The sequence below is a fragment of the Lithobates pipiens genome, unplaced genomic scaffold (assembly GCF_037356315.1).
Source record: "Lithobates pipiens isolate NorthernLeopardFrog02 unplaced genomic scaffold, aLitPip1_a1.2 Scaffold_1, whole genome shotgun sequence".
Lineage (NCBI taxonomy): Eukaryota > Metazoa > Chordata > Amphibia > Anura > Ranidae > Lithobates > Lithobates pipiens.
Window position 1 is genome coordinate 23260370 of NW_027507685.1, and position 14212 is coordinate 23274581.

The following is a 14212-nucleotide window of genomic DNA, read 5'->3' on the forward strand; positions in this document are numbered from 1 at the left end:
GCTATTTTTACAATGGTTTTCAGCTCACTGCAGAAGCTTTTCCCTGTATGATTAATGCTGACTGGCCAATTCTTGCTTTGTTAAAGTAGATGTAATCGCTAATTTAAAGTGGTTGTAAACCCTTACAAACCACTTTGACCTACAGGTAAGCCTAGATTAAGGCTTACCTGTAGGTCCAAGCAATATCTCCTAAACCTATATGGTTTAGGAGATATTTGCCCGAAAACGGGCACCGCTGTCTACGGCGCATGCGCCGTAGACAGCGGCGCGCAGGCGCACTGAGCGGGGCATTTCCAAGAATGGAGCTGCCGTGCGTGTCGACTCCCGTGCGCATGCGCGGGAGTGGCGTCATCGCGGCTTCGCCGAATGACAGCGGCGGAGCTGCGAGACCCCACCAACAAGATGGATGCGGCGGACTACAGGGGACAGCGGCGACTTCGCTGGCTCCTGTGTCAGGTAAGTGACACATAATGGGCTACTATGCGATGCATAGTAGTCCATTATGCTTTGCCTTTGCAGGGAATGAAAGAGGAAGTAAACTCATCAGGGTTAAAGGGATTTTGATTGCTAAAGTATAATGAGATAAACATTTTCCATATTTTAAGAAAATACTTATTTCATCCTTTGTTACATATCAGTACTCTTTTTACAGTCCTACATTCACTACAGTAATAGCTGCATGACATTTCTCATGGAAGGTTTTCTAATGGTGACAGTGGGTGGACCAAGCCTATGTAGTGACTTAACAGCCACTTGTACACTCCATTGGAAGTCCATGTGAAAGTATGACAATGAAGGAGCACAAATGGGAGACAAGAGCATCGTTCTAATTTAACCAAAAGTGCCTAAGGACCTTCATGGTATTTTATTGTAAGCTGCAGATTTAAAATGGATTGAAAATTACTTTTAAAATTGCATCAACATGTTAAAGCTTATGAGATTTTAGTGATTGAGTTTACACGGGGCTTTTTTTTGGTCAGAGAATAGATGCAAGTACTCTCTACCTACACCTCACTTCATCCTTGTCTCCAGCCGCTATCCACCCTCCCAATACCACCTCTTTTAGAAAGTACAGGACCAAAAATATCATTTTGTGGTACTAAGTAATTGATATGGAATTTGTTAATAACAAGAAAGGCAGTAAAAATAGATGCCATGCAGCCGGAAGCAAAAAAAAAAAAAAAAAAGCACTGAAAAAAAAAAAAGCTCTAGATTTACATATACTTCTGAATGGAGGATGTCACCTGCTCATACTTTATATGATAACCATTAGCTATTAAAAAGACTAAGAAAACTGTCCACTTCTGGTTAACTTTTCCCAAGTCATCATCCATGATAGCAGATAGTGGCTCTGCCCACCTAAAAACAGGAAACACATTATCTATAATTAAAAGACCAGAGTCGGCAATCCTCCCCGGTGCATTGCGTTTTCTCAGGCATACAGGGAACACCATACAAGCAAATTCTGATATTGTTGTTTTTCCTAGGCCTTCATGTTAGGCTGCAGGGGCCTATCTGGCTTTTCAATCCCACACCATGCAGGAACAGTGAGACTGGCAAATTGGTAGCAGGGCTTGAGTAGCCAAGACTATTCTGAAGGGTCCCCTCCCTTCTATGAGGTTTCTCTTTGCTGGGGGATAAGCATCAATCCCCACAAGTGTGGTGGCATTAGAGGCAGCCCCCCCCCCCACCCGCATCCTAGGGAGACCTAGTTCATGTTTGACTGGACTATTAATACAGGTCAGTTCCCAGTTGTTGACCTTTTCAGGGCTGACTTTAATTCTGGGTGGTGTGGCCAACGTTTTCCAGGGGCCTCACACTTCTATTTACTGAAGTGGTGGTGATGTACTTTCAGGCCAGCTTGCTTTCCAAAGGCCACAAGTCTGCTGCCCTCTTGGCTAGATCGGCATTCATGTGTACAGCACCATGCTGCCATTAGGAGAACATTCACTCTCATTGTGACCTATAGACTGTACCTGAGAGGGGACACCTGTGAGTGGGATGTGGAGTTTTTTTACTCAAAAGTTAGCTATGTGGCAGCTCAGGCCCCATCGGAGATTCAGAATCTATTACCTTACATATGTAGTAGTTCTAATATTCCTCTTTGAAAAATAGACCTTGCAAATAGTTGCATGATCTCTTGCTCTTTGTATGGATACCTCTCCACTGTGGTTTCGTATATGATACAGGATATTTTAACTTTATGTTTTTTACACAGTGGACACTAGAATCAGTTCTTTATAAGTGTACAATTTCTTTTATCATATTCGAGAACAGGGATGTTTTTATCAGTGAATATGTACATGAATGGCTCAGGGGTTCTGGCTGCTAAGGCTTTATTAAGCTCAGAATCAAATTCCTAAGCCCCTCATATTTGGGTATTAGCAGATTCATTTCTTGTGCCTGATGCTGGTATATTTCTTGTGAGGAAGATAACAAAATCCTTCTTCAGACCAGGTGTTAGAGCCTGGACTTTAAACTAGGACCTCTGCTGTGTCTGATGATAATTTTTCTTGCGGAGCCACCTGGAATGCTGGACAGTTCCTGGACAATTCCTTGAATGATCCTGCCTTGAAACTTGAACTCTCTGCTCCTCCCATTAAAGTTCTGATTTAAGCCATGTCTCTGCAATTCCCGTTTGCCAGATTATTGTTCTCTCTACAAACAATAGCTTGCTTTTGTATCTCCTGCTGCCGCCCGTATTTTCTCTACCATTCATCATCGACCCTTCACTTGTTCCTTGACTATGCTTCTGCTTAATCCCAACCTTCTACCATTCGTTAATGACCTTTGGCTTGTTTACCGAGTATGCTTCTGCTTCATCCCTACCTGCTTATCTGCTACTGAACCCCGGCCTACTCACCTCCTGGTGGGGATCTTAAAGACTGCAGCCTGGTACTAACACACAGCAAAACCCATCCCCACTATCAGGAGCTCTGATGAATTCCTGTTAGTACTTAGACCCTGCACCTTGGGAGAACCGTGTCATCAACCAGGGTGACCTACTTGTATACCTGCCCTGTTTTGTTGGTGGGTGCTGCTCCACTGCTATAGCTATTGGCCTTCAAACCTGACTCCAGACCGGGACACCAGGATTTTGAAACAGTGTCCCTCAGCAGATATGCCTTCACAGTAATTCTCCTAAAGCCATTAGCCCAGCCACCACTGAGGCCCAAACTGTATTCTTCTCCTAGGGGCAGCAGCCCTAGCAGTACTGGAACCCTCCCTGAAGAGGAAAGAAAAATATACTCAGACCTTCAGTTCATTTATCCCCCCACCCAGCCACCTTCTATATGCTCCCTTCCAGGAATTGACCAGGGTATTCCAGAAATTGGCCAAGGTATGATAAATATTCAGCTGATCATTTTAATCTCCTTCCATATGCGCTGGAAATTTCTTCCAAAGGCAGGGGGGAGCAATCAGACTCTCGGCTCAAGAACACTGAGAAGACCCAAATAATCAACAACCACTCCACTCACTAAAAATGGAGCCACACTAAACAACCTAACTGAGAGGGCACTACACATACGACATATTAAGTAACTTATGAGTTGTCCCCATCATATTTTATTGTATTAATTGTTCTTACACTGAAGGTGGTCTTCACGTTATAACACAAATACATGAAATCAAACATTTCCACAACATTCCCTTTTACATGAGGCTGTGTGGTCGCTATTCTCTTCTGTAGTATCTTTGTTCTGTTCTACTCTTGAATGATTGGTTGTGTAACCAGGGTAATAGTCTGGGTGTGCTACAATGGCATTCCTGTGATATGTGCCTTGCAGCACAAGATATGCGCAGTGTTAAGGGCAGTATGTTGGCTTGTAGAAGTGGCATGTGCTGCTATCACTCTAACCCTTTTTCATGATTTTGCATGTTTTGGTGCCATATTTAAAAAAACAGGACATGTCTTTTATGAAGTCCTCACAACAGAACATTGTATGACAATTCAAGGTGAATATTTGTTGTTACTGCTAGAGGCACTGTCCTGTAGTAGTGATAGGCTTAACATAATAACATATACTAGCACTTTGAAAGAATAGACTTCATAAGCATAATTAAAAATGTATAACAAAATATTTTATTAGAATTATAACAAGATATTAGACACACGAGATAAAATGCATGCAAAAGTGATTAAAACCGTCTCCCAAACCCACCGTCCAACCAGAAACCTGGATGGATAGTGGACCAGGGTGAAGGTTTTAATCACTTTTACATGCATTTTATCTCATGTGTGTCTAACTATCTTGTTGATATAATTCTAATAAAATATTTTGTTATACATTTTTAAATTATGCCTATAAAGTCCATTTTTCAAAGCCCTAGTATGTTATTTAATTAAAGGGCTTGACATAGCCTATTCACGCTGTCCACAGCGCCACACTCTGGTGACAGCTACTATATACATTGTTCATAGGCATAACTTAACTCACTTAGTTTCACAATATGCCCATTTTGCTGGACTGGAGCCAAAGTTCAGAGGTTGGGCAGGGCACCTGATGTTATTTAAGTAATACTGATGTTCGATACCCAGCTTTTACCTGCCTAGTAGCACATTCTTTGCTGGTTGCATGTGAAGCTTGGGGATACAGAGAACTTACATAACTGCTCTACCAGGATGCAGATGATAGGAGAGACAAAGGAATGGGTGTGTGTATTCTGTGTATGTATGTCAATGGGGAAAGAGATGTCCTAGGTATATATAAGTGTTTTCCATTGATTGTCCATACATAATCGCTCCTATAAAAATTACTATATAAATGTAAATTATCACTATTCTGCTTGGGGAAAAAAGATTTTGTATGCAAATGCAAGAATATACTTTCTGTGAACCATTGCATAATTATCTAGATGTTGGTACAGAAGAGATGTAAATAGCTCAATGTGTCCCATAGTTGACTTCTGATTCTAACCTGTCTGCCAGGAAAATAAAACAGGAAAGTCCTCAAGCTCGTTTCCCCAGAGGAAAAGATGGTGGTCTGATCCTAGGCATGTTTATCAGTCATACATTTTTTTCCTGGAATAGGTTTTAGTGCCTTCCCTATGACTTACTTTAGTGATCCAGTGGATCGGGTGGGAGGAGAAAGCAAGGATTATTGCCATTGCCATCATTTTGATTGCCATGCTGTGCTCCTCGTAGGACACTCTTAGTTGATAATGATCTAATTCACCAAGAGCCAAATCTTTCTCTTTTAAGTACCAACACTCGACTTAGTGACTATGATAAGCCACTGATTTATGAGATTTATCTATAGTGAAAACAGGGTTCATCTGCTCATCCATCTGAACAAAGACATTCTCTTGAAGACATGTTGCTAGTATAATTTAGTGGAGGTTGCAGTTCAGATTAAACTTGCAGTTCAAGCTTAGATTTACACAGAGCCATTCTATTCGGTCTTAAAATATCCAAAAGATGGTACAAAAAAAAAACAGTAAAGCTATTTGTTTCACTGTCATTTTGACACTTTGGCTTCAGTTTCTAAACACAGCCCAGTTCTGACTTCACTGACTGGATGTTATCTGGGTCACTTCTATCTGATTATTGTGTAGTGTTAACTAAATATAAAACTTTACAACCCTTTCATAAACCCATTTCCTGCTATTATTCCGCTGTAAGCTTTACTATAATAACAAAACACAAGGGGGCGCTAGACTAAGTGCAGTATGAGAAAGACTAAAACATATCTATTAACTGCTTGCCCACTGGCTCATGCAGATATATGCCGACAGACTGGCACTCCTGCGCCAACTGACGTACCTTTATGTCAGTCCACAAAAGCAGGATAGCTGGTGCGCGCGCCCACCATGGGAGCATGCCCACCAGTGACCCACGATCTCGGAAAGGAGAGCCAGAACGAGGAAATGTAAGTAATTTCCCTGTTTCTGCCTAGTGACATGACAGGGATCTTCTGTTCCCTGTCATGGGGAACAGTGATCTATGTTATGTCAGTGGTAACCCAACCCCCCTACAGTTATTACGCACTTAACCCCTTGATCACTTCTAGTGTTTAACCCCTTCCCTGCCAGTGACATTTATACAGTAATCAGTGGCTATGTTTAGCTCAGATTGCTGTAAATCTATCCCCTATTTTGTAGATGCTATAACTTTTGTGCAAACCAATCAATATACACTTATTGCAATTTTTTTTTTTTTAGCAAAGATACGTAGACGAATACATATCAGCCTAAACTGATGAAAATTAGTTCTTTTTTAGATATTTTTGGGGGATATTTATTATAGCAAAAAGTAAAAAATATTGTTTTTTTTTTTCAAAATTGTCCGTCTTTTTTTTTTTGTTTATAGCGCAAGAAAAAAAGTTGAAAAGTCGTGATGGGAAAAATTTAATAGGTTGCTGCCGCCCTACAAGTCCTCAGCCCCCACTTGGAGGTTGTGGATGTTCAGCCGTTTTTTTAAATTAATATGGGGCTCTAGGCGCTACCTCTAAAAGATATTTAATGGGCTAAACCCGTATTTTATGGAAAAATCCTCTATGCTGGTTGTAATCAATGGCTCGCCTTCACTGAGGAGAAAAGACCCCCAACCTCTCTCGAATATTCAGCTTGAGCTACCTGGTCTTGTACAAGCTGCAATGTCCAGATTACAATACTGGAATTTTGTACAATATACCCCTATATTGGGTCTATGTGCAGAAAATGCTAAGAAATGATAATACCCCAAGGGGGAAAAAAGGAGAAAAAAAAACACAGAAAAAGCTCAGTAGCAGTTATCATGCATTCTCCACATACATGCTCTTTACCAATAGGTTGTATGTGGAGAACGATAACTGCTACTGAGCTTTTTCTGTGTTTTTCTCCTTTTTTCCCCCTTGGGGTATTATCATTTTGTAGCATTTTCTGCACATAGACCCAATATAGGGGTATTTTGTACAAAATTCCAGTATTGTAATCTGGACATTGCAGCTTGTACAAGACCAGGTAGCTCAAGCTGAATATTCGAGAGAGGTTGGGGGTCTTTTCTCCTCAGTGAAGACGAGCCATTGATTACAGCCAGCATAGAGGATTTTGGGAAAAAAATTCCATAAAATACGGGCATAGCCCATTAAATATCTTTTAGAGGTAGCGCCTAGAACCCCATATTAATTTAAAAAAACAACCACACAATTGTCAGTTAAAGCTACACAGTGCCGCATGGCAAAATATGCTCTGGCCATGGGGGGGGTAAAATCTTCCGCAACTGTGCAAGTAGTTAAAGCCAATAAGCAACTCATATGTAAAAAGGAACAAATCGGCATATCGCATGGTCTCAGGCACGATGCTATGATGGTCCCATCATGAGCTTTGACAAGCCCTTTAGAGATGACCATGGGACCATCATAACATTGTGTCTGAGACCATGTTGATATGCTTGTTTGTTCCTTTTTGCATGCAAGTTGCTTATTGGCTTTAATAAACGTGTTTGGCCTTTCTCATACTGCAATTTAGTCTGGAGCCTCTTGTGTTTAATATTGTTTTGTGCACAAGTTCTTTTGCATTCACAAATCCCATGAAAATTTGTGGAATCTGAAAGAGTGTGGGGCACTTGGGTAGTGTGAAGTGAGGATTGACAAATAGGAATGCAAGATAATTACATGTAATTGAGAAAAGAAAAAGACAAATACATAACCTACAAACTCACTTTAGCCTTTTAACAAATATGCCATTTAAATGTTCTTTTGTTTTCGTACATGCAAATACTGTACTGAATTACAGATGTTCTGTATTATTTACAGCCAAACAGTTGATTGCCAAAAGGAGCTTTACATTAAAAATCGTTGTGGGATTATTAAAACACCTGCTTATTTTCCCTTTTCCAGCACATCTGGTTCTGATAATATACACTTTTACAAACACTAGATTCACTTGCTGCTCATTTCTTCATTGCTGGGCTTTTACCATCTTAAGCTCAGATTTCCACCGATTTCTGCTGAATCGATCAAAATTCAAAAAGTAGGTTTCCCGGTTGACAACGTGTTGATAAAAGTTGATTCAAAATTGAAGGAGCTGGGTGAAAAATTGTCAGCCGAACAGTGACTGCATCCTATGGAATGCAGTCCCTATTTGGGTATTCAGGCATCAGCAGGTGCTGTGGCTTTCTAAATAGCTGGCAGGAAGATCACCTTGTCCACACCGCTTAGCGTGGGTGGGGGAATCTAAAGGTGTTTAGAATAGGTCAGGGCTCATGCACACTGCAGCTCAAAAAAAAAAAAAAAAAAAGCAGTTTTTACAGGCATTTGAGCTTTTATTTCTCTGCCTAAAAACTTGTGCTTCTCTGTACGTTTTTATTGAGCTTCTTTGAGCATAGGTATTTTTTTTCATAAACCCTCCCCTCAGCTAATTTTTCCTTTTTATTTGTGCATTTGCAAGCTTTTTGTGCTTTTTCATGTGTTTTTGCGTATTTTTGGCCACTTCGGCATCTATTCTGCTCAAAAGCTCTTCTCAAAAACATGAGTTTGTTGGAGGGCTTTTTGTGCCTGTAACAGCATATGTTTGTAAACGCCTGAAAAGGCCGTATGCAGCTTTTACTGTATGTGTGTTGAGCTAGCTTTAGTCAATTGTAAGGATGAGCTCCGGCATGTTTGCACAGCCCACGTGCAGAGCCCGCCAGAAGTCGGCACTGTGCTGCGTTAATCACAGGCAGTGAGATATTTCCCGATGTACGGCTGCAGAGATCAGGAAATGTCTCACTACCTGTGATTAGCGCAGCGCCGACTTCCTGGTGGGCTCTGCACGTGGGCTGTGCGGACACGCTGGAGCTCATCCTTAGTCAATTCACTAAGGGCTCATGCACACTGCATCCAAAATAAAAGGCTCCTACAGGCTTTTGAGCTTTGTTGAGCTCTCGTTTTTTTCTGCCTGAAAACTCCCCTTAATGTTAGCCAATGGGGGTTTATTTACGAAAGGCAAATCCACTTTGCACTGCAAGTTGGAGTTGAACTTGGAAGTGCAGTCGCTCTAAATCTAAGGGGTAGATCTGAAATGAGTGGAAACTCTGACGATTTTATCATCCAGTCATGTGCAAGCTAAAATGCTGTTTTTTATTTACCTTGCATGTCCCCCTCGGATCTACAGCGACTTTACTTTCAGTGCAAAGTGGATTTTCTTTTAGTAAATAACCCCCAATGTGTTCTTGCACACTATGGCCTCATGCACACTGGATGTTTTTACAGCGGCTGTTTTTGGCTTCAGGCATTTTTTCTGCAGTCAGTAAACTCCCCAGCATATTATCTTATGTGTCCATGCACAGGGGTGTTTTGTAGAAAAAAAAAAAACAGAACTAGTGGGTTTTAACCACTTCAGTACTGGGCACTTTAACCCTATTCCTTCCCAGGCCAATATTCAGCTCTCAGCGCTCTCACACTTTCAATGACATTTGCGCAGTCATACAACACTGTAACCAAATAAAATTTGATCATTTTGTTCACACAAATAGAGCTTTATTTTGGGGGTATTTATTCATGAATCTTTTTCGCTTAGATCGCAAACAATAAAAAACTGAGTGAAACAAAAAACAATATTTTCTACTTTCTATTTTAAAAATAAAAATAATAAATAATAAAATCCAATAAAATCTAATTTTGTCATAAATTTAAGCCAAAATGTATTCTGCTACAGGTCTTTTGTAAAAAAAAAAAAACAATCCTGTTAAGTGTATAATAATTGTTTTGTGTGATCACAGATATACAGTATCTCACAAAAAGGAGTACACCCCTCACATTTTTGTAAATATTTTATTATAGCTTTTTATGTGACAACACTGAAGAAATTACACTTTGCTACAATGTAAAGTAGTGAGTGTACAGCTTGTATGACTGTGTAAATTTGCTGCCCCCTCAAAATAACTCAACACACAGCCATTAATGTCTAAACCACTGGCAACAAAAGTATTTACACCCCTAAGTGAAAATGTTCAAATTGGGCCCAAAGTGTCAATATTTTGTGTGGCCACCATTATTTTCCAGCACTGCCTTAACCCTCTTGGGCATGGAGTTCACCAGAGCTTCACAGGTTTCAACTGGAGTCCTCCTCCACTCCTCCATGATGACATCACAGAGATGGTGGATGTTAGAGACCTTGCTCTCCTCCACCTTCCATTTGAGGATGCCCCACAGATTCTCAATAAGGTTTAGGTCTGGCGATATGCTTGGTCAGTCCATCACCTTTACCCTTAGCTTCTTCAGCAAGGCAGTGGTTGCCTTGGAGGTGTGTTTGGGGTCGTTATCATTTTGGAATACTGCCCTGTGGCCCAGTCTCAGAAAGGAGGGGATCATGCTCTGATACAGTATGTTACAGTACATGTTAGCATTCATGGTTCCTTCAATGAACTGTAGCCCCCCAGTGCCAGCAGCACTCATGCAGCCCCAGACCATGACACTCCCACCACCATACTTGACTGTAGGCAAGACACACTTGTCTTTGTACTCCTCACCTGGTTGCCACCACACACTGTTGACACCATCTGAACCAAATAAGTTTATCTTGGCCTCATCAGACTATAGGACATGGTTCCAGTAATCCATGTCCTTAGTCTGCTTGTCTTCAGCAAACTATTTGTGGGGTTTCTTGTGCATCATCTTTAGAAGAGGCTTCCTTCTGAGACAACAGCCATGCAGTCCAATTCAATGCAGTTTGTGGTGTATGGTCTGAGCACTGACTGGCTGGCCCCCCACCCCTTCAACCTCTGCAGCAATGCTGGCAGCAATCATACTTCTATTTCCCGAAGACAACCTCTGGATATGACACTGAGCAAGTGCACTCAACTTCTTTGGTCGACCATGGCGAGGCCTGTTCTGGAGTGGAACCCGTCCTGTTAAACCACTGTATGATCTTGGCCACCATGCTGCAGCTCAGTTTCAGGGCCTTGGCAATCTTCTTATAGCCTAGGCCATCTTTATGTAGAGCAAACATTATTTTTTTCAGATCCTCAGAGTTCTTTGCCATGAGGTGCCATGTTGAACTTCCAGTGACCAGTATGAGAGAGTGAGAGCAATAACACCAAATTTAACACACCTGCTCCCCATTCACACCTGAGATCTTGTAACACTAATGAGTCACGTGAAACCAGGGAGGGAAAATGGCTAATTGGGGCACAATTTGGACATTTTCATTGTGTGTTGAGTTATTTTGAGGGGACAGCAAATTTACACTGTTATACAAGCTGTACACTCACTACTTTGTAGCAAAGTGTAATTTCTTCAGTGTTTTCACATGAAAAGATAAAATAAAATATTTACAAATATGTGAGGGGTGCACTCACGTTTGTGAGATACTGTATGTATGCAGATGATCACAGACAAATGTGTGCAGCTGATCATTGGGACATATGATTTTTCTGGGACATATGTGGGGGACAGGTGTTTTTACTGTGTGGGGGAACACTATTTTGGGGACATGTGTGGGGACACTGGGCCGGTGATCAGTGTGTAAAAAAAACAGCTCATACTCATTGATCACCGGCCAGCTGCAGCGATCCGCTCTTCTCTCCTCACTGATAACTTCCATGTGAGAAGAGAGCTGATCACCTAGCAACTGGCTCTCTAATTACATTACATGATGGCTGTGATTGGACACAGCCATCATGTGATCAGGAGGGCCAATCACAGCGCCCCCCTGCCAATCTGAGATACGCCATGTCCATGCGACATGAGCGCATTGGGATCGCGATGCTGCGCAAGCTCGATCCCTCTCCTTCTGAAGGGCGTTCCTGACATCCACTGAGCCGTATATGGGCAGTGGCCGGGTGGGAGGTGGTTAAGAAAAAAATTTCAGCTCTAACTCTGATAAAATCTTAAAACCACTGAAAAACACAGATTTTCTGCATTTATCAACTGTCTTCCAACTGTAAATGTTGTGTTGTCACCCTGTGACTTACATGACACTTTATGAAGCCAGCCTAGAGTAATGATGTGCAGCTACCACTAAAGTGTATGCTTGTAAGAGGCTGAAAGTAATGAAACAAAAAGATAAAGAAAAGAATAATAATGAAAAAAAAAAATGGATGTTTATAATGCACATGGCTTTATTAAACTAAATGTAATTCATTTATATCTTATCTATACATTTAACACTTATGTCAATATTTAAAATGTTAGTTAACATTTTGGTGAACCCCCCCCCCCCCCCCTTCAAAAGGTGATCCAATACTGTGCACCCTCCCCACTGTACCTACCTCCACAGGTGCTGAAAAGTCAGTGCTCATGCAGCCATGTAGCAGTCTGGGGATATGTAATCCCGGATCTCCTCCCTCTTCTCTCTGCATTGCTTCCAGGACAGATCAGAGTGATGCTGTGTGCTGGCTGTGACCAATCAGAATTGCTCTGTTCCAGGGCTGCAGAGAAAAGCAGAAGCGTGGGGATTTTAAACCCACAGATCACTACATGGGCAATGACCGCTCAGCACACATGGAGGCAAGTACAACGAGGACCAGAGGGGTAAGAGAGTGTACAGTGTTCGTACACAATATCATTTTTTCATCCCTATGTATGTACATGAATGCTTACAGGTGTGCCAGCATTACTTTGCCTTGATAACATGAAAGTATTTTGGTCTTCTGGCTCCATCAGCACGGATATTGCACATCATTGAAAATGAAAGTCTAGAAAACATCTACTGGGTGGGTTGCTAGCCCTTTCATTCATTTGGCCCAAGATTTGCTCGTTTGGAAAAGAAAAAAATGTTAAGTCAAGGATTTCAATTTAACATCTTGTTGATCTTCAACTAAAAAAACAGTCTCTTTGGAATCTTCCCAGTCCTGCGTCTCATCCCTTGTGCAGGTACAGTTAATTACTTAATTTTATGGGAAGGCCATACATGGCTTTAGCAAACATCAGATGAACTTTGCATTAAAAGTTATCGGTGTTTTGCCTGGACATAGGTGAAAGACAAATAGCAGGAATGGGAAGATACTGAGCAGGCTGTGCGTCAAGTTTCCTACTGATGATCAAGAACCCATAAAAGTGGTTCCTGATCATGTGACCATGTCCCATTTGACATAATGGTCACATGCAGGCTTGAGGCTTCACTGACAAAAATGAAACCTTTTATTCAGCAGATGAACAACGCCACCTTCAAACTTCATTGTTCATCTGACAACCTTTGTGTAGCACTGCAGAAAAGAAGCAGAGCCTGGTTTGAAATAAGTAGATATAGCTGTGCTTATTCCCTTTAAGTACTCATTGACTGGGATACAGAGTGATCATGTGAATACCAGCATGTGGGCATCTGGTCACAATCTTATGAAGAAAAGTCACTCTTCATTCTAAAATCTGGGCTGTTTGCTGGAAGATTAATTTCACAACTTGCTTTTCACCACATTTGGGAGTGTTGAAACTAAGAGTGTCTTTTGACATATTCTGCTCTATATTTAACAACTTCCAAGTTTTGCTAAGCTTGCAAAGTTCTCGTTTGTTGGGAGGTTAAATCTTTGTAAGAATACAAAGGATGAAAAAAAAAAAAAACACAAACTAAAGTTCCATTATCTTTTTTTAAGCTCCATTGTTAATCTTCCTGGCGAATCGACTCTCCGCCGTGAATTCTTGCGATTGCAACAGGAAAACAAGAACAGATCAGATCCTCAGAGACAGCAGCAATTACAGAAGCTAAAAGACCAGGAGAAATACAAAAAGCAGCTCTTGGCCGAACGCCAGAAAAGGATCGAGCAACAGAAGGAGCAGCGAAAAAAGCTGGAGGATGTAGGCATTCAGGATCTTTGTACAGCATGCTCACACCAATGAAATGTCACCTGTGATGCACCAAGGTCCCATTCACACCTATATGAGCAAGTTGCAGCATTACAGTCATGGGCACACACAGGTTCCCTTAAAGTGATATTTAATGCCAAAAACAAACATTAATTATATTGCAGATTACCAATTCTTAGATGATAGCTTTTAAAAAAAAAAAAATAAATTGTTTAGCATTGTTAGGCTTCTCTTTGTTTTCACCTGGTGATCTGACCTTTTTCAACACAACAAACTGTCCTGCAGATAGACCATTTACCACTGACGAGAGGTGCTTACAATGATTAGTTTTATTTTTTTAAAACCTTTATCCCAAAAAGAAAAAAATTGTTTGCTGTAACTGATTACAAAGTGTGAGCTGGAGTTCAGCTTCAGTTTGTTAGTGTATCTAAGTCCACTAGTACATCTAATGCCGCGTACACACGAGCGGATTGTATGGCGTACTTAGTCCGTCATACTTTCCACTGAAA

General features: G+C 41.1%; 1 protein-coding gene and 1 long non-coding RNA gene across 3 annotated transcripts in view; one reads left to right on the forward strand and one right to left on the reverse strand.

The window, feature by feature from the left end:
- LOC143986179 (uncharacterized) overlaps positions 1 to 14212 on the reverse strand; it is a 457706-nt gene that overhangs the window by 356067 nt on the left and 87427 nt on the right. The window lies entirely within an intron of this gene.
- The window catches only part of NRK (Nik related kinase), a 406388-nt gene that overhangs the window by 174125 nt on the left and 218051 nt on the right, over positions 1 to 14212 (forward strand). For both annotated transcript variants that reach the window (XM_077484749.1, XM_077484758.1), the window contains exon 12: positions 13493 to 13694. In XM_077484749.1, the coding sequence (XP_077340875.1) occupies positions 13493 to 13694 (202 nt within the window). The remainder of the gene's footprint in view (positions 1 to 13492; positions 13695 to 14212) is intronic.